The sequence below is a fragment of the Cyphellophora europaea genome (genome assembly GCF_000365145.1).
Source record: "Cyphellophora europaea CBS 101466 unplaced genomic scaffold supercont1.16, whole genome shotgun sequence".
NCBI lineage: Eukaryota > Fungi > Ascomycota > Eurotiomycetes > Chaetothyriales > Cyphellophoraceae > Cyphellophora > Cyphellophora europaea.
The window spans coordinates 67,813-85,002 of NW_008481804.1; the positions used below are offsets into that span (position 1 = coordinate 67,813).

Genomic DNA, 17,190 nt, shown 5'->3' on the forward strand with positions numbered 1-17,190 from the left:
GGGGGGTGTGTGTGTGTGTGTGATCAAGTAGTCTAATGTGAATTGCCAAAGAAAACCGATCCTGCTCATGTCTACCTTTCAGTCTTGTAGCCGATGCAGATCGCATTAGATCCAGCATTGGGGACCGTAGTCTGACTGCGAGGGCTCTGCTCTGCAGCAACTCACGATTGACACATAAGAGGGCATAGCTCCATCCTTGATGATATAGCTGCGCGCGTGAAAGCTCTAGCAGGGAAAAAGGTCGCGAGGCTGCTGGCAAGGACGGGGCGGAGGGGGTAAGATGGTGATAGGGAACGGAATGGAATGGTCGTTCGCGAAAGCGGACATTTGGCCTAAGTGATGCTTCGTCAGAGGCCGCAATTTCGCAGAAACCTCGCCTTGTGATGTGAAAATGGGGGAGGCTCTGTATTGTATACATGCAGTGGTGGGTCGGCACGGCAGCCCCATATGCAATGTAAGACCCATAAGTTATTCCAATCGTGCCCGGCTGAGGGTTCAACCAGACGGTGCGCCAATATGCATTCGTGGCTTCGTGCAGGTGTTGTACAGTCTATGCAACCCCCGTCTCCTTTGCTTTCCTCAATCCTAGCATTACAGCACAACCCTCACCCCAACGCACGGAAGCGTCCATTCCCCTCGCCCCAATAACTTGCCAAGCCACTGTGTGCCGACCGCACCCGCCATGGACGTCGTCGGGATCGATATTGATGGGGCAACCTTGGCCAGCATCGCGCTGGAGGAGGCCATGACACTCGAAGCCGCGGATGAACCGAGGGTCGAGAGCGTGCTGTTCGTGAGGTCGAGGAGGAAGGAGGTGAAGTCTTCAGTGGATCCGGTATTGGCGGTGGCGTTGACGCTGGAGGCCGAGGTGGGTATCGAGGGCGAGGGTGTCGTATAGAGGCGAGGGAGGAAGTATGGGAGCCATGCCCACTGCTCGACGCCCGTGCCGTTACAGCCTGCGGATATTGCGCCTGTGGGCTCTACCACAGGACTCTCCCAGAAACAGCGGCCGCTCCAGTAGCATGAGGAGGCGAAGAGGATGACGAGCAGGAAGGAGCAGTATGAGCACGGCCGCGCGAGGATGTAGGTCAGGAGCAGGAAGGTCGCGAGGTGGATCGGGCTGAGGGAGAGTGGCAGTGGGAGGAGCAGGAGGGGGAGGAAGGTCCGGAGGCAGTACATCATGGTCTCGTGGATGGGCGAACGGCTTTGTAGAGTCGAGGTTGATGGCAGTCGTGTAAGTCTGCACTGTTTGCGGCCAGGGCCAGAATTGAAGGGTCGACAGAGGCTTAGAGTAGTATGGCTGGTCAAGTCATCGGTGGGGGACGGAGATATCGGACCGGACGCTCCACAGTTCCTGGAGGACAGAGTGAATCAAGGTGCCGGCGGCACGGTGTTATTGGCTAGGCAGCGAGGGACAATAGACTAGATGGTAGAGCAAGATACATGCTCGTGGTATGAGAGGATCGGATGGCTGGCTGATTACGGCGGAAGACGAGAAGTCGACGGGGAAGTGACCGGATGGATCATCGTTTCTCCGCGCCAAGCATATGAGCTTCTGCAGTTCCGTAGCTCCTGGCTGCGGAGGACATTCAGTCGTGAACATTTAAAGCTCGTCAATCACCACACCTCCACTCCCGATCAATTTGCCCCCTCGAGACATAACTCAAGATGGCATTCGCGTGGAAAGCCGCGGGAATCACGTATGTCATTCCCGGCCCCATGACTTTAGCATCAAGGAGAGCGCAAGCTAACCCAGCGACAGCTACAACCGCTACCTAGCCGTCGCCTCCCGCACCGTCCGCCGATCGCTAAAGGAGGGTCCAAGATTACAAGCAGAGCGCAGAGGAGAGATGGACCTGCGATTTGCGAAGTGGCAGGTACGGACAACAGCCCGGCAAGGAGATCGAGCGAAACGCTAACCAAAAGACAGAATGGCAAGCAGGGTGACCTGAAGAATTTGGGTGAGGCCAACGAGGCGGCTGCTGCTCAGCAGGCCAAGACGGAATAGAGGTATTCAGGAACATTGGGCGTGGTGCTGTGATGAAGCTGTATATATCGCAAGGGAAGCCATTTGCGCTGGGTGGAGAAGGCCCAAAGGTGGGCTGAGCGAGCGCCTGCCTCAAATCCCACAAATATTCGAGGTTGTCTCGTTGTATCAATGCCACCGCCGGGACCAATTCATTTTCTTCAATGTTGAATCCGTAGCTTGCCATCACCTTGCGTACTTCACAGGCCTGCACCATTGATCGGACTCGATGAGACTGGTGCGGAGAATGAAAAGCGCCCAGACCCTCCGCTCTCAACTATCTCAACCGATCAACACCATCAGACATGGTGCAACCTCGCATCGTGCATCCTAATGTTCAGCTCATTGATGTTACAGCTCGCTTCATCAAGTCCGCCCAGAGTGAGTTACATTTGCGTGTAGTTGTGGCGAGTACTGAATGCTCCAAGACATCCCAACAGGCCAGCTCGTGAAGGATGAAGGCTTTACGTTGTTCGAGGCCGTCGGCGCCCTTGAGGTACTACCGTCACCCACTGTCGCAATGATATCTGATCATGCCTAGATCGGTGACCCCAAGATGGACAGCGGCGCGCTCGCGGAAGGCGAGGATCTCGAAGACGATTTCGACGCCACCAGACCTATCACTTCGAGCGAACTGATGTGGATCATCGACCAGCTACTCTGCAGAGAGGTCTCGTGGCATCAAGGATATCCGTTATCGCAGACTCTGTTCACTTCGGTCCATCTTGACAGAATCTTGTGGCCAGATCCAAAGCAGATTGAGGAAGCGCACTTCATTCGCTCTCCTTACTCAGGCTTTGCCCCGAGTCCGCAGCACGAATTACTACGCGCATATTGTCTCGGACTCGTCAAGTGCTGTGATCTCGTTCTGTCGATGGTTACCGGCCAGCACTATTATGAGGTAAGTGCTTCCTCTGACACAAAGTAACCGTTCCTCACATCCGCAGGAAGAAGACTTTGCAACACAGGTCTTCAATCGAGAAATGCTACGACGCTTCACCATCGAAGATGTCCTTGCATTAATGAAGCTCGCGAGGACGGATCTTGGAGATAGCCCAGAGCAGCTCCAACACCACGAGGCACTGCTGTCAAGGCTCACTTTCCGCATCGAGTTTCTCGAGCTTTTGAGCGAAGCCAGCGATGGGCGTCTGACGCCTGGAAGAGCTAGCGGGCTTCTAGATGTGCTCAGCTCCATACAGAGATCCACCTCTGCAGGATCGCCACTTATTGACGCCTTCAGCATAAAGATCCAACGTCGACTTGCCAGCAGTGTCCCTCCCCGGCCTATGGTGGCCTGTGAGGAGAAGGATACGTTCTCGTTCTTGAATCGTCTCTTGAGGGACATATCCGCCGCCTTCGAAATCTTAGATGTGAGCGGAGCAGCCGACCTTCACACTGCTTTCTGGACTCTGATGTCTCAAGAGTCGACGCCGTGTATCTATGTCCGGTCACTTGCTCAGTCTTTCCTCAATTTGTCCGACAGAGTGATTGGGAAGTCCTTCCTCGTCGAGTTCGTGGCCGATGATATGAGGGCACTTGTCCTGCCAGCCAGTGCGCTACTGGACTCGCGGGTCGAAAACCCAGCCAACCCCGGTTTCCAGATTGGAGTACAGATGAACCAGTTTATTGACAAGGTTGCGCCTTCGTTCCAGAACCAGTTCCGATCCTTTGCTCTCAACCGCTCTCGTGTACGGCGCAACCTCTGTCACGCTGCTATCGAGTGGGATAACATCCAGGCCGAGGCGGAAGAAATCGATGGCTATTTGCAAACACTGACGAGGGAGAAGCCCCTGCCTTACGGCCAGAATGAGGAGCTGGCATTTGCTTATTCCCTTAGCAGCTGGGTTTATCACCACAAGCTGCAGCAACTGCGGTTCGTGATCCAGTTGGGATTTGAGCTTGAAGTGTATGCGCCCGGCGAGTTTGTGGACATGTACTGGTACCTTGGACATATCTCTGGTCTCCATCTTTCTCACCTGGAAAGAATCAGCTACTTCATAGCTCAGGCCAGACCGCTGCCGCACTGGACTGTTGAAGCTCATCGACAAGAGTCGCAGAAGGCACTAGGACTCCTCTACCGACACTTCTCGTGGCTAAAAGCGACAGATACCTTAGCCAGTGCGTTGCAGAGAGTCTTCGTTGTCCTCCGGCGGCACGGACATTTTACCTCGATCGGTCCGACTTATTCTTCGGACGAGCTCAGATATGAGCTCCGCATGCGTCCTTTCCAGCACTTATCGATCCCAGAGCCAATTTCGCATGAGGAGATGAAGCAAATCTCAAGCTTAGAAGGTCTGTCCGACCGCGAGGTTCTTGATCAGGCTATGCAGCTAGCTTTGACCTCGCGCAAAGCCTGGGACCAAGTCCTGAAGGATCGATGGCATGTCCAGCCCCTGCGCTCTGATGCCAAAGAAGAGTCGGTGACCAACAGAGAATGGACAAAGAATGTGAAAAACAGTATGAAAGCTTGTATCGGCACCAGCATCAGCATCACAACGCTGGCGAAGGCCCTTGAGGAGGAAGAGAAGTCAACGAATCGGACAGCGGGATTGACGAGTACGATTGCAGCTCTGAAAGTCACAATTGCTGGTTCTGAGGAGGTGGAAAGATTTCATCGTTGGTGGGCCGTTCCTTCGATTGTGAAGGGGCAAAAGTGACCGACCCCAGGCATGCACTCAAAGCCGTCACCGCAGATGTTCATGCATTCAGCATGACAGACGTCTACTTCACAACAACAGCGCTGAAGCAAAGATGTGGCAACTGTAGCGCGGCTACCATGTTGGGCTAGGACGCCGAGATTCTGTTGTCGTTGCCTTGGTGTTCTCTCTTACACTTGGGACATCCCCAGGGCACCGACCATCTCAAGTGCCACACCATCTGATTGCAGATAAGACGACAACAATTCGAGTCTTATTGTTCGATTTGAAGCTGTACGAAAGCAACGGTCCGCTGCGACGCCGCCGGCTTTGACCTCTACAGTCCTCGCCAGCCCTCGAGATTGGGCCCGAACCTCGTCTCCGCCTCGAGCCACTATCCTATCTTCCCACCGAACACTGTCTGAAGAACATCCCTCCACCTTTAAAGATCATCATAACCATCTCGACCACTGCTTTCAATATGAGTACCGCTAGCGTCAGTCGTCCAGGTCAGCGCCGCCTGCCTCATGTACTTGAGCCAGGTCGAGGCAGGGCCTTCGAAACCGAGGTTCTCAACACCACCAGACGCAACCGACACGTTCTTGGGAATCCTCGGAGATGTGAGACCCCTACCCTGTCTATCTGCGCGTGCCAGGTGTCCTGCAGTCGATTGATCCGCCCCTAGTCCGACTCTTGCCGTCGGCCGGCGCCCACCCCCAATACACGATCCGACGATTGCAGCAAAACGCTCTGCCGGCGGCCTGGGTAGCAGTACCGTGCCGAGTTGAGTTTGTTCCGGGCTCAACATGTAAGCTCATCATGAAGATGCACGAACAGGGCAAGTCGACCAAGGAAATTCGGGATTTCATCTACTACGAGCCTGACAACGCACGAATCAAGTGAGGACCTGGCTGGCGTGTCAGCGACGTCGAAACCGTCATTAGGACGTGCAAAAGGCCTGGCCTGTCCGGTCAGACTTCTGTAGAGAATGTTGGTTGGAATGCTTGGAAAGAGATGTATACGAATAGGCCCGAGACAACTGAGGAGGACAAGAACAACCCAGCTGTGCCAGACTGCGGCCCGGCGGGCGGGTATTGGCGCCCTATTGTACTAGAAGGCCGGTCAGGCGGGTCAACGAGTTGCGATTGATGATGGGAGCATGGGACAGGCGAGTCCGCCCAGTGTCGCTACAGTTGCGTGCGGAGTGGAGATGTTCTATTCTAGTGCTACAGATGCAAGGCCAGCCAAAGGCTTATGGATCTTCCAACACCCACAACGGTGCAGGAACCCGAAGTCGCCGCTTGAGGGCAGCCTACAATCAATGCAGAGAGCGTCTGCCGAGCTCCTTTACTTGGTTTTTTTCATGGCTATTTCAAACATTGATTCCCGCTACCGATATCTCAGCGCCAAGCAGCGCCGCCGTACAGACTAAATTGGTTGTATCTACATATATACTCCACACACTGAGCAAACCCGTGCCCGTTGTGCGGCGAAGCGACGGGTGCCCAGCGACGGCCCCCAGCTTCCTACGCTGATCCACACTGTTATTCTCCAAACTTGGACAATGACAGCAGAGCTTTTTAAAGACATTTGATCCGTTCATGGTGTATGTGTATACTGTACAGTTCGATACGGAAGCAACTCTGCCCGCCCGTTGCTCCCAATATCTTCTCAGTTACCGGTCTGCCTCATACACATATATGGCCTTGAGGCCGGCTCTGCATACGTCTCAAGCAGCACGTGGAGTGGAGTCTACGTTAGCTATGGTCCGCGCGCGCCTGGAAGACGGGGGGGACAGTAGTCAGTAAGCACGCGGGTACAGTAAGCGAGAGCGAGGAGCGAGAGCGGCGAAGCAACGGAGGCTAGGTAATCTGTAAGTACAATACGTGGGAAGTTTGCCGTAATGTCAGCATGAGTTCGGGCATAATGTCCCACTGTAGAGGGTGTGGGTTCGTGGGGTCCGGTCTCTCTGGCTGGGCTGGCTTGATGAGTGAGCTGGAATTGGGATCTCCATGGACTTGGGAGTCAATATGGGTAGAATGACGTGTTACGAATGGGCTGTATGGGGACGGTAAGTGGCTTTGGCTTTGGCTTTTGTCACGCAGTGTCTGTCTGACTGGCTGGCTCTTTGCTTTTGACATGCTGTTGACTTTCAGCAGTCTCTAGCATACGGTGTGGGCTATATACGAACAGGAGTAAGCACATCTTGGACGGCGGCGGATATTGCCAGATATTGGGGCACGGTTCTGGTCACGGGCATCGAAACCACTTGACGACACACAGGCGCAAAACCCACAGTCTAGCACCGCCGATTGGATGATTCGGACGGGCCGTATGGCTTGGTTCGTTTATTTTGGCCGCGTACGGTGGTCAGTTGGTTGCCTTGTTTGAGAGGCCCAACGGTGGGATGAATCTAGATCTGCGTTTGACTGTTGGGTTTTGGGGCATGTGCTTCATTGAGCGTCTCACAACGGGCGGGTCGTTGGCGATCTGGACCTTGGCTGCCACGCGGTTGACGTCTCTGCGCCTAGAAGCGCGGGCAGCCATCTGCGGACTGCAGACTGCAGACTGCACGTCGAATCGTTGAATATCTTACTTTGGAATTTCAGGAGAGGAGCGGGCAGCCCTTGCAGATGGCCAGGCGGCCAGACGGCCAGAGCCGGGCACAAAAGCATGCGCACGAAAGTCGGAAAGCAAAGAGAATGAAGGTGTCGGTGGTGTCGTGGTGCTGACGGATTCGGCTTGATGTTCGGACAATGGATGAGAAGGGTTTGCGCAGTGGACCGGGCCAAGTCTGCAAAGTCCGATGGTCCTGCCAGTCAGCATGCGCGAAACCCCTCCACAGAGGATCAGCACAGAAACTGGGGGCCCCCTCATCGACTTCTGCTCCTTCTGCTCGTTCTGCATGCAGACTGCAGACTGCACTTCGGAGCGAGCCTTGGGATGGAGCTGCCGCCGCCGTCGTGACGACTTCTTCTGTAGACTTGCCTTTCCAAACTTCTCACTTCACTTCACTTCATCCATCTGTGTTATTAGACCTTGCCGACGAATTCGACAGTGCGATGCGTCTGTGCTGATAATGTTCATCCATACCTGGCTGTGAATGTCAGTCTCGCCCCTCCGGTCCCACGACTCTGCGTAATTCACTTCGCCCTCGACACAGAGGCGTTCCCAGCCGCCCGAAAGGCGCTTACGATATCACCACTGCTCTGACGAGCAAAGCTTCGGCAGCGCAAAGTGCCGACTACATCATGTCCGCATCCTCCCCCAGCGTCATCTCTGCCTCCGCCACCTCGACTACCAACTCTGATCTCACATCTCACGCACACGCTACTCCCTCCTCCATGAAAATGCCGCCGCCATTGGCGCCCTCTTCGAACACCAACGCCTCCGCATACCCTCATCCCTCCGGCCCGGCGGCGGCCCCGCAACCTTTGCACACCAGCGTCCTGCCCAAACTTGATCCAGACTTCGTACGCCTCTACAATGAACATATCGCCAACGGCCCGGCGCCACCCACGGACATAAACATTGTGCGCCAGAACTACAGCTCCCTGTACAGATACGCCACGCAGAATCCCAGTGGTGTTGGCGGCATTGGCGAGACCGTGGTGCCCGGCTGGGACAAGTATCCTGGTGAGATTGGCGTGAGGGTCTATGTACCGCCAGGCGAGCCACAAGGCGTGCGGAAGGTGTGGCCGGCGCACTTCAATTTTCACGGTGGAGGTATGTTACAGGCTCTGGCCCTTGAGGCGGCCATATGCTAACTTCGGTAGGCTGGGCTGTTGGCGACCTCGAAACCGATGCACACATCTGCCATCACATCTGCGCCCACGTCCCGTGCTGCGTCATCGATATCGACTATCGTCTCATCCCCGAATATCCATTTCCCATTGGCATCATGGACTCCCTGACCGCCGTCTTGCACATCCTCAACAACCACAAGACCTTCAGCATCGACCCGGAGAACGTCACATTTGGCGGAGAAAGCTCCGGCGCCACTATTGCCCTCATTCTGAATCACATGTTACGCGACTTTGGCATGAGCGACCGTCTGAAGGGCGTCGTTGTTGGCACGCCCACCATCAGTGACGTACGGAAGTACGCCACCCCCGAGATGAGTCCCTGGCCAAGCATGCAAGAAAGCCAGTACGCGCCGTTGCTGAATTGGGAAAAGCTGAAGTGGTTTGACACTTTCAAATGGATGAGCCTGGGCAGTAACGCTGGCGTCAGCCAGAAGGAGCAGAAGCGAGACATCAGCTGGTTTGCCGATGCCATGAATGCGCCCAGCTTTGAGAATTTGGCGCCTTTGACGTGGGTAGCTACAGCCGAGTGTGACCCGTTAAGAGACGAGGCCGAGGCGTATGCCGAAAAGTGCAAAGAGGCTGGAAACAATGTGCTGCTGAAGAGGTTTCCAGGGGTGGGTGCCCTTGTCGTCTTTCAAGAGTCTTGCTGACAATGATAGGTGCCGCATCCGTTCATGCATATGGACCGTGTCCTGAAGCAGGGACGCGAGTATGTCGAGGATGTCATCACCCATGTGCGGACATGTTTGTGGCCGGATTTGTCCAAGCATCCGAACAACCTGCCAAAAGGTGGTCCACAGCCAGAGGAGAAAACGTCGACCTGCCAACCGGAGCGAGCAGAGCCACAAGGTCTGCAACAGAATGGTTTCACCGGTACCCAGAAAGAGGACGAGGACATGAACGATGTGCCTACCGATGCTTCAGCCTAGGAGTGGATCGCTCGTAAAGGACTCCAAGCGACTCACTTAACGATGAAGACGTGTACGAACACGAAATGTGCCAACGGAATACCATGATTGAACGAACGCATGGGTGGATGGATTATGGCTCGCATATCGAATGCGACGGATTTCAAAATACGAACTGGATGGGAGGATGGAAACGGACGTGTTTTCAGCGATGGCGTTCCGGTCACGAATGACGCTGACAAGGCGGCCAGAATAACTGACTCACCTGGGGAAAACGGTGCTCATGTCTGGCTGTTTGACTTCTTCCCGATACCTTCTCGATGTAACAGGGTTCAGTACTACTAGTACTAGATTGGGCTACGTGATTACTTTGGCAGTTAGTATACGACTTAATGGCAAACTGCATTGAGAGAAGGCGGCGTGTTCTGCATGCCCGCTTCCATTGTATTGGTTTGGTTTGATAAACGTTAAGCAAGCACGACTTCGACAATACCAGGATGGCAATCAACACCAGCATGGACCATGTCTACCGAACTCACATCGAAGCTGTCGGCACACCACCTCTTCTCATCGCAATTCTTGCCTCATCTCGAGACTCGCAACTCCCCAGCCAGGCAGCCAGGCAGCCAGCCATCACAGAACAGTGCTGTCCACCAACGAAGATGTCTTGGTTGGCGACCATATCGAAGAAGCCTCTCGCGTCAGCAACTAAGCCCGGTGAGGACTGCGACTTCGCAGGCACGTGCGATATCTTGTCCTGCCTTGCCTCTTGAATGGTGGGGTCCTTTCTCCGCCACCAGGTTGTGAGAGCCTCATGTGTTCCGGACAATGTCTGGGGGGTGACTGCAACATCGTATTCAGGCAACCTGCCTTGTTGGCAACTTCTCCACCATCTACAAGTGCTCATTGTCATGCGCTATGGATGGCTCGGCCAGTAGAACTTCTATCTCCTTCATGATTCCGACACACTTCTCTTCGCGGAGTCGCTGGCATACAATCTGTACCCCAACGGGCGCGTCTCGAAACACTGCCGGCGACGTATCTTCTCTTCATTAGCTTGCTTCTAGAGAACTGGGTACCCATCATCTTGACTTACACAGGTCTTTCATCTCCTTATCTCCTTTGTCATAAGGGAATCGTACAGCTTCGATCTGTGGGTATGGATCCCGCTCTAGCCAAGCCTGATTCGGCGCATCGTCGTCTCGGACTGTCGTCACTGGTATGCTTCCTGTGACATAGTCCAGCATGTTATATATGCCGGCATAAGCGTTGCTGATGTACTCGCCATGTGGACAGGCCGGATGAGCTACTGCTGGGCTCAATATGGCGTCCATCCTGTATGACAGCCACACATCAGAGTACTCTCGGCTTATCTTGCTCCTCTCAACATGGTTGGCAAATATCTCTTCCGAAGTAAGCAACGAATCCTTTGATCCTACTGCTGTTCTTGGCACGACCGGCTCTCCAGATGCTTGAATGTGTTTCGTGATTGATCGTCCACCATTCTGCACGTTGGATTTCATGACACATGAGGTACCACGTCGATGAAGCGTTTTCATCCTTTCGGCGGGTAAATCTACCACCTCGTGGCCTACCCTCTCCAGGGCTTTGATCACCATTTGTATAGCTCTCTGATAAGACATTAGCTGAGGAACCGGGGCTCCACCGCGCAGGCAAACTTACCACCACAGATGCTACTGGCTCAACAACCCCATCATCGCGGAGCACTGCTATTCGGAGCTTTCCGGTCGCTCGGATCGCTTCTTGGGACTTCCAAGCCATGGGAATGCAGCCAGGATCCCGCTCCCATGGCCTGGTAGCAAGCAGAGCTCGAATGCCAACCTCTAGTCCCGATACAGACCGGCTTAATGGCCCAAGACCGGCGTTTGTAGACTCGTTGCCGTCGTATGTACTCGCAAGTCCCTTGGCTGGCACTCTCCCTTTCGAGCACTTCAACGCCCAAAGCCCACAAAACATTGCTGGAAAGCGCAGACTCCCGCCACCGTCAGTACCCAACCCCAGTATGCTACCCTTGGATGCCAATAGGGCTCCTTCGCCTCCAGATGAACCACCAACGCTCAAGTCGGGATTGTACGGGTTGCGTATAGAGCCGAAGATATTGTTGATGCTCTCCACCATGAGGCACGCCTGAGAAGTGCCTGTTTTGACAAACAGTACACCCCCCGCAGCGAGTATGGCATCGGAACACTCCGAGTTCTCAGACGCAATATTTGGTAACCAGGAAACCAAGCCAATGGACGAGACTTTGCCGGCCATGTTGAAACTATCCTTCAAGGACACCGGCAAGCCGTGCAAAGCACCCACCACTTTTCCCTCTGTGGCGAGATAGTCGTCTAGCTCGCCTGCACGCTTCAACGCTTCTTCTGGAAAGAAGCACGTCAAACAGGAGGTGCATTGATGGGCAATGGCAGCTCGTTTGCAAAAGGCTGTCGCAACCTCGACGGCTGTGCATCTCCTGTTACTCAAGGCCTGCAAGAGAATGGACACGTCGGAGATGGATGTTAATTCAATGTCTCTGGGTTCGAGGATGCCACAGCTGATGACACGAGGGTCCTCAGGCTTCAGAGTACCTCGTACAGCGAGCGCAGCTAGGCTCGCGGGGAGACGCCATGCCGAAGGGATCGACTGCTCGACCTTCATGCGCGCTTTGGCTGCCTCTGCTTTCCAGTTTTCAACGGCGAAAGGAGGGGGCATCGTGAAAGAATGTCAGGGAAAAACGTCAAGGGGATCCTCGGAGCCCAACGCGCAAAGGCAGCAGGTAAGCTCTAGAGAAGGCGACAGAGAACCCTGCACCTAGGTAGCATTTATAGGTTGTAGTCTTAGCCAAAAGTTCGGTTCCCGCACAGAGCGGTTCTGTCATACGCCACACCATGTGCTGCTACTAAGTCACAACGTCCAATTAGGTGCACGTACGACTGATTTGATCCCACATGCAGAGTGCAGGCAGTCCCACACATGAATCTACCCATGTCAACGCCGAGCGTGTCCATGCCGAGAAGCGGCAACGAAGACATTCCCAGTCTACACTCTAAATGCCTTGACGGCCATTCGTCTTGTCCTTAGGCAAACCAACTTCGACGTCAGTGACAGCAACCCCATCCTTGCCCACAATCAGTCTGCCCGAGTTGTTGTTCTGGATGTCGGTAATCTGCGCGCCCAGACCGGTGGCCACAAACCCCTTGGATCTCCAAGCAGGGACACCAGAGTGAAACATTTCGTCCAGCTCTTCCAAGCTCCTGCCTTTCATCTCCGGAACCACAAAGTAGACAAAAGCCATTGCCAGGAAGGACATGCTCGCATAGATGAGCCCCACCCGAGCCCCGAGGTTCCCGGGCTCGCCTTGAACGTAAGGGTTCACATAGGTGATGACAAGGCTCGTTGCAAAACCCAGGACTGTCGCCACGGCGATGGTCCTTTCCCGGAGTTGATTCGTGGCTACTTCCGCTGTCAAGATGTCAGCAGAGTTTGCACCTGGAGGAGTAAGGAGTTCCATACTTGTCACTGTCCACATTGCGGATCCCCAGCAAGCGGTCGATATGGCGCCCTGAAAGGGTTGTCAGCAAACATATGCAGATTCTCGAGAGACACTCACATGAAGAATGATGCAGGCTATTGCTCCTTGAGCAGCAGACCCTGTGACACCGCCTGGTGTCCAAGCCGCCAGACCACTGGTCACCCAAAGCAGGATTGCCATGAGGAAGGCACCGCCGATCAGCATCATACGTCTCCCGATTTTGTCTGTCAAGTAGAATGCGAAAAGTGTACCCGCAAAGCTGCAGCAGGCACGCGCAGTCTTGATTAGGAGCGGATTCTCCACGCCGAGAGACTGGAGAAAGAGAACAATATAGGTGGTCGTGAACGAGTTACCTTGGGCTTGCTGCAGGCATTGTACTCCTACAGCGACCATCGTGCGATGGAAGTTCACACCCTTGAAACAGTCAGCGTAGCCGGTAGCGCGGTGAAGCTCCTTTTCTTGCTCGAGAGCAAGGTCGATCAGCTCGAGCTCTGATGAGACTTCGTCGTCAGTCGAGCTTCCATGCCGCATGTATTGGAGAGCTTCGAATGCTTTGGTTTTCCGGTTTTTGGAAAGAAGCCAGCGTGGAGATTCCGGGATGAACCACACGGCCGAGAGTAGCAGGACTGGCGGGCCGATCTGAACGACAATTGCTGCAACGAATAGATTAGCCCTTGTTTTCACGAGAGACAGATTTGGCGTCCTATACGTGTGAGATATGTCCACTTCCCAGTGAGATGCTCGTTCGTGGCGTAGACGGTGGCAGCAGCCAGAACCGCCCCAATCATGAGCCAGCTCTGGTAGAAGTTGACCAGGGCTCCGCGGATAGCTGGCGGGGCAAGTTCAGCCATATACATAGGGATGCAATTGGCCTCAATGCCTGCAAGCGTGAGTACGAGAGCTTCTCTGTCAAATCCGTCCAGCTTACCCATGGAGAATGCATTGATGAGCCTGCCCACCATGAGCGCCCAGTAGTTGTGGACCGCGCATTGTATGACCATTCCAACAAGAGCGATAACGCAGAGCACCACTATAGTCATCTTCCGGCCGATATTGCTGGTGAGATAGCTTGACACGAAGCATCCTATGATCCACCCAGCCAAGGGAGTACCGCTGGCTGCCGAGAGCCATGTAGAGGGCAGACTCCTCGGTGTATCAGGTCCATTGTACCGACCATAGTCCTGAGCAAAAGTATCTATGCCAATGATGCCGGCCCACCAGTTGTTGTCATAGCCAAAGTTCTGCAGGTGGTAAGCTGTCATCCAGACCAGAGTCTGAGAAGCGTACCATTGCACCCATCTGCGAACAGTAATTGTCAGCTTCCCCTTCAACCCTCCGGAAGGGCAAGATCTTACCGATGCAAAGAGATAAATCCGCAGCAACCGGGGAGTCATCTCCCTCAGGAGGAGTGGCTTCTCGAACTTCATCATGTCAACGGCACCTGAACGCGTCTCCGGGACTCGGAACGACACAAACATCGGCAGGCTCAGAAGAAGACATATCGTCCTTATATATCTGAAAATGGAATCGTGGTGCTCGCACTACGATTGGCAATCTCGACGCCCAGGCGGCGAGGATCCCTGAGCACGCGAGACATGTTTGCCGCGATAAAGATATCTGCACTGCAGTATGCTAACGGTACTGCAGGCTGGTATACTAACTCCAGTTCCCTGAGGTAGCGCCGATAAACGCCCGTCAACTGCTTGGTCGAGGACGTGTGCCGAGATAACGAGAAGCGCTCGTCGCCCCGCGGCCAACTTGCTGCGGAGATTGCCGGCCAGGATCAATGTTAGGTACAGTCTTCCCCACAGGAGCAATGGCCCCAACTGCATCCCCAAGGTACATATCATGCGGCTTGACGCCCCGCGGCCAACTACTCTAGCTCACTCTGTCCTCCGTTCGGATTCGAGACGATCGCTATTGCGCTCGTATCGCATCTGAAAGATATGGCAACCAATGGGAATCCTTTGGCTTTTCCCACTGGACAGGATTATCAGTCCTCCAGGTCGGACGAGTTCCAGCAGCTGGAAGCGAGACCCTACCGCTCCAAGAAACGACGCCCGTATGACTCCTGGCAAGCTTTCGACTACTGTTTCGTCCGAAGGCTGACTGGAGTTCTCCAACCAGGTGCGACCACTGCCGAAGACGTCGCGTTGGCTGTTTCGTAGATCATGGGCAGGTCGACTGTACGCTCTGCCGCCACAGATCTACCAAATGCACCTTTCTGTCTGTGCCACCCGTTAAGAAGCGACGATCACTCGGAGAGAACGGTGACCAGGCAAAGCAGGACCCTGGCATCGGGTCAAAGTTGGCAGGCCTCCAACGTGTGCATAAATTGGCCAAACAGCACACTGAGGCGGCGAGTATTAGTGACAGTAGTGAGCGGCTGCGGACAACTGTCATCCCTGGACGTACATTCCTGTACACTGGAGCTAGTAGCGACCAAGACGTTTACCTGCTCCGGCATTTACCTTTTCGTGGTAAGAGCGCCTTTGGAACTGCCAACTGGACGGTTTGGAAGGCACTTGCACGTGAGTTTGGCCCGGCATACTTCACGGTACGCACTCTCCCAATCGTGCATCCCAACATCACTAAGGTCTCTGACCTAGTCCTACCCGGACCACCTACTAGATGCTCGAGAAGGCGCATACGAATTGGATCATGTCAAGAACCTCGTTGAACCCAACCACAGCGTGCTTCTGAGCATCTACTACTCTCATTTCCACCCCAGCCTTCCCATATTGGAAGACTTGATCGCATTCGAAGAATTGTTGTCAGCAAACAAGATCCCTGCTTCATTGCTTGCAGCAGTGTATTGTGCAGCGCTCGATTTTCAGCCTGGGGTTGATGTAGCCCTCAAGCAGGAACTTCGAGAATTGGTCTTCTTGGGAGTTACATACGAAGCGAGGACACCGTCACTAAGGACTGTTCAGGCCAATCTCATCTACCTACAGATTGCGCCTATGCTGGTCCGTGAACCGAATCATCCCGGTTACTGGCCTCTGACATCCCAGGTGTGTAACATTGACAGTTCTTCGAAGCACTGCTGTTCCCCGCACCTGCGAAAGACTTTCATAGAGTCGTGACGTCTTTCCTAGGCTCTGACTGAACGGGTCGCAGCTTGTAGCGGTCTCGCAAGAGATCGGCCTCCACGCAAACCCTGAAGCATGGGACTTATCTTCGGCTGAACGCAAAAGTCGTCGAATATTGTGGTGGACTGTTTACATGCAAGACAAGTGGTTCGTTATCGCCAATACCCAGGATGTATGCGAGCATTTGCCTGACCCTTCTGAAGGCTTGCCCACTGGTACGGTCGACCCAGCCATATTCACGAGAATCAATTCGACCTGACACACCTTGCCGATACCGATTTCACCAATGACGTTGGTGGGCTCAATGAAGGGCATCTCTCATCGGTCGTAGCCTTCATCAGCTTGACCAAGTTGAGTGTTGTGCTTGCAAGTGTCCTCGACAATTTCTACACTGTGAAAGATAGTGCAGATAGGCTTTCGGCCGAGCAGGCGCTGCAGAGGGCGAGCAAGTGCCAGGCACAACTAACCACGTGGTATACGGAAAATGCTCAGATATGGGAGCAGCCAGGCTCCGTTATCAACAGTGTTCCAGCCATCCCCCAGCATCGGACTCTAGCTAACGCTAGCTAGATTACGCCGTCATCTTCGCATACTATGGGATCGCTGTATCCATTCAAAGAGCCCTCTTCACATGCGTTGGTGGAACATCATATTATGACATTCATCGAGAGAGCGCCCTATTCAGGGAGATCTTCGAAGTTTTTGAACGTCTCCTCACACAGGACTTGAGTGGCCTGTGGCTGAGCTGTAAGTGCTTGCTCAATCTAGACGTAATTGACCTCATCTGCTGAAAATACATGCAGACTGCAAATCCAATATAGCCATCCTCGGGAGCTTCTTGATTACGGCGTTGTTGTCAAGCACGAATGATGCTGTCTACGAAACTCGTCAGGGTATGCTCGAAACGTACTCCTACTACCTCAGACGACTTGCCCAGAAGTTTGAATTTGCTAGGCTTCCCGAATTACGCTTGAATCTTCTTTTGGAGCGCTTTTCGACAAATCAGAATGACGTGGAATTTGATGCCGGGCGTTAGTGTTACTCGAGCTTTAAGAACCGTTAGATTCGATGCGCTTCTTCTACAGCAAATACGTGGGTCACCGAACAGATGGAAGCTCCCATCTACTGGAACTACTACCAAACATTGTTATGGCAGTAATCTATAGGTAACAGCGTGATCTATGTTA

At 54.0% G+C, this 17,190-nt stretch overlaps 7 protein-coding genes across 7 annotated transcripts; 4 read left to right on the forward strand and 3 right to left on the reverse strand.

The window, feature by feature from the left end:
• Window positions 1-591: 591 nt before the first annotated feature.
• HMPREF1541_10983 (uncharacterized protein) lies at window positions 592-1,179 on the reverse strand (the record flags this gene model as incomplete). The annotated part of the gene is made up of 1 exon (XM_008715652.1): window positions 592-1,179. One exon carries the CDS (start codon window positions 1,177-1,179, stop codon window positions 592-594), a length of 588 nt encoding a protein of 195 aa, XP_008713874.1.
• A 489-nt stretch (window positions 1,180-1,668) lies between these two features.
• On the forward strand, window positions 1,669-2,008 carry HMPREF1541_10984 (uncharacterized protein; the record flags this gene model as incomplete). Its single annotated transcript, XM_008715653.1, has 3 exons — window positions 1,669-1,700; window positions 1,763-1,877; window positions 1,931-2,008. The coding sequence occupies 3 exons, from the start codon at window positions 1,669-1,671 to the stop codon at window positions 2,006-2,008; spliced, it is 225 nt and encodes a 74-aa protein (XP_008713875.1).
• Window positions 2,009-2,331: 323 nt separating this feature from the next.
• Window positions 2,332-4,683, forward strand: HMPREF1541_10985 (uncharacterized protein; the record flags this gene model as incomplete). The annotated part of the gene is made up of 4 exons (XM_008715654.1): window positions 2,332-2,407; window positions 2,455-2,522; window positions 2,568-2,927; window positions 2,974-4,683. 4 exons carry the CDS (start codon window positions 2,332-2,334, stop codon window positions 4,681-4,683), a joined length of 2,214 nt encoding a protein of 737 aa, XP_008713876.1.
• Window positions 4,684-7,913: 3,230 nt separating this feature from the next.
• HMPREF1541_10986 (uncharacterized protein) lies at window positions 7,914-9,397 on the forward strand (the record flags this gene model as incomplete). The annotated part of the gene is made up of 3 exons (XM_008715655.1): window positions 7,914-8,388; window positions 8,439-9,082; window positions 9,128-9,397. 3 exons carry the CDS (start codon window positions 7,914-7,916, stop codon window positions 9,395-9,397), a joined length of 1,389 nt encoding a protein of 462 aa, XP_008713877.1.
• Window positions 9,398-10,269: 872 nt separating this feature from the next.
• Window positions 10,270-12,091, reverse strand: HMPREF1541_10987 (uncharacterized protein; the record flags this gene model as incomplete). The annotated part of the gene is made up of 3 exons (XM_008715656.1): window positions 10,270-10,418; window positions 10,473-11,007; window positions 11,060-12,091. The coding sequence occupies 3 exons, from the start codon at window positions 12,089-12,091 to the stop codon at window positions 10,270-10,272; spliced, it is 1,716 nt and encodes a 571-aa protein (XP_008713878.1).
• Window positions 12,092-12,425: 334 nt separating this feature from the next.
• On the reverse strand, window positions 12,426-14,338 carry HMPREF1541_10988 (uncharacterized protein; the record flags this gene model as incomplete). The annotated part of the gene is made up of 7 exons (XM_008715657.1): window positions 12,426-12,841; window positions 12,893-12,941; window positions 12,990-13,564; window positions 13,621-13,791; window positions 13,840-14,152; window positions 14,199-14,210; window positions 14,267-14,338. The coding sequence occupies 7 exons, from the start codon at window positions 14,336-14,338 to the stop codon at window positions 12,426-12,428; spliced, it is 1,608 nt and encodes a 535-aa protein (XP_008713879.1).
• Window positions 14,339-14,857: 519 nt separating this feature from the next.
• Window positions 14,858-16,573, forward strand: HMPREF1541_10989 (uncharacterized protein; the record flags this gene model as incomplete). The annotated part of the gene is made up of 5 exons (XM_008715658.1): window positions 14,858-15,063; window positions 15,117-15,468; window positions 15,521-15,925; window positions 16,032-16,175; window positions 16,247-16,573. The coding sequence occupies 5 exons, from the start codon at window positions 14,858-14,860 to the stop codon at window positions 16,571-16,573; spliced, it is 1,434 nt and encodes a 477-aa protein (XP_008713880.1).
• Window positions 16,574-17,190: the final 617 nt, after the last annotated feature.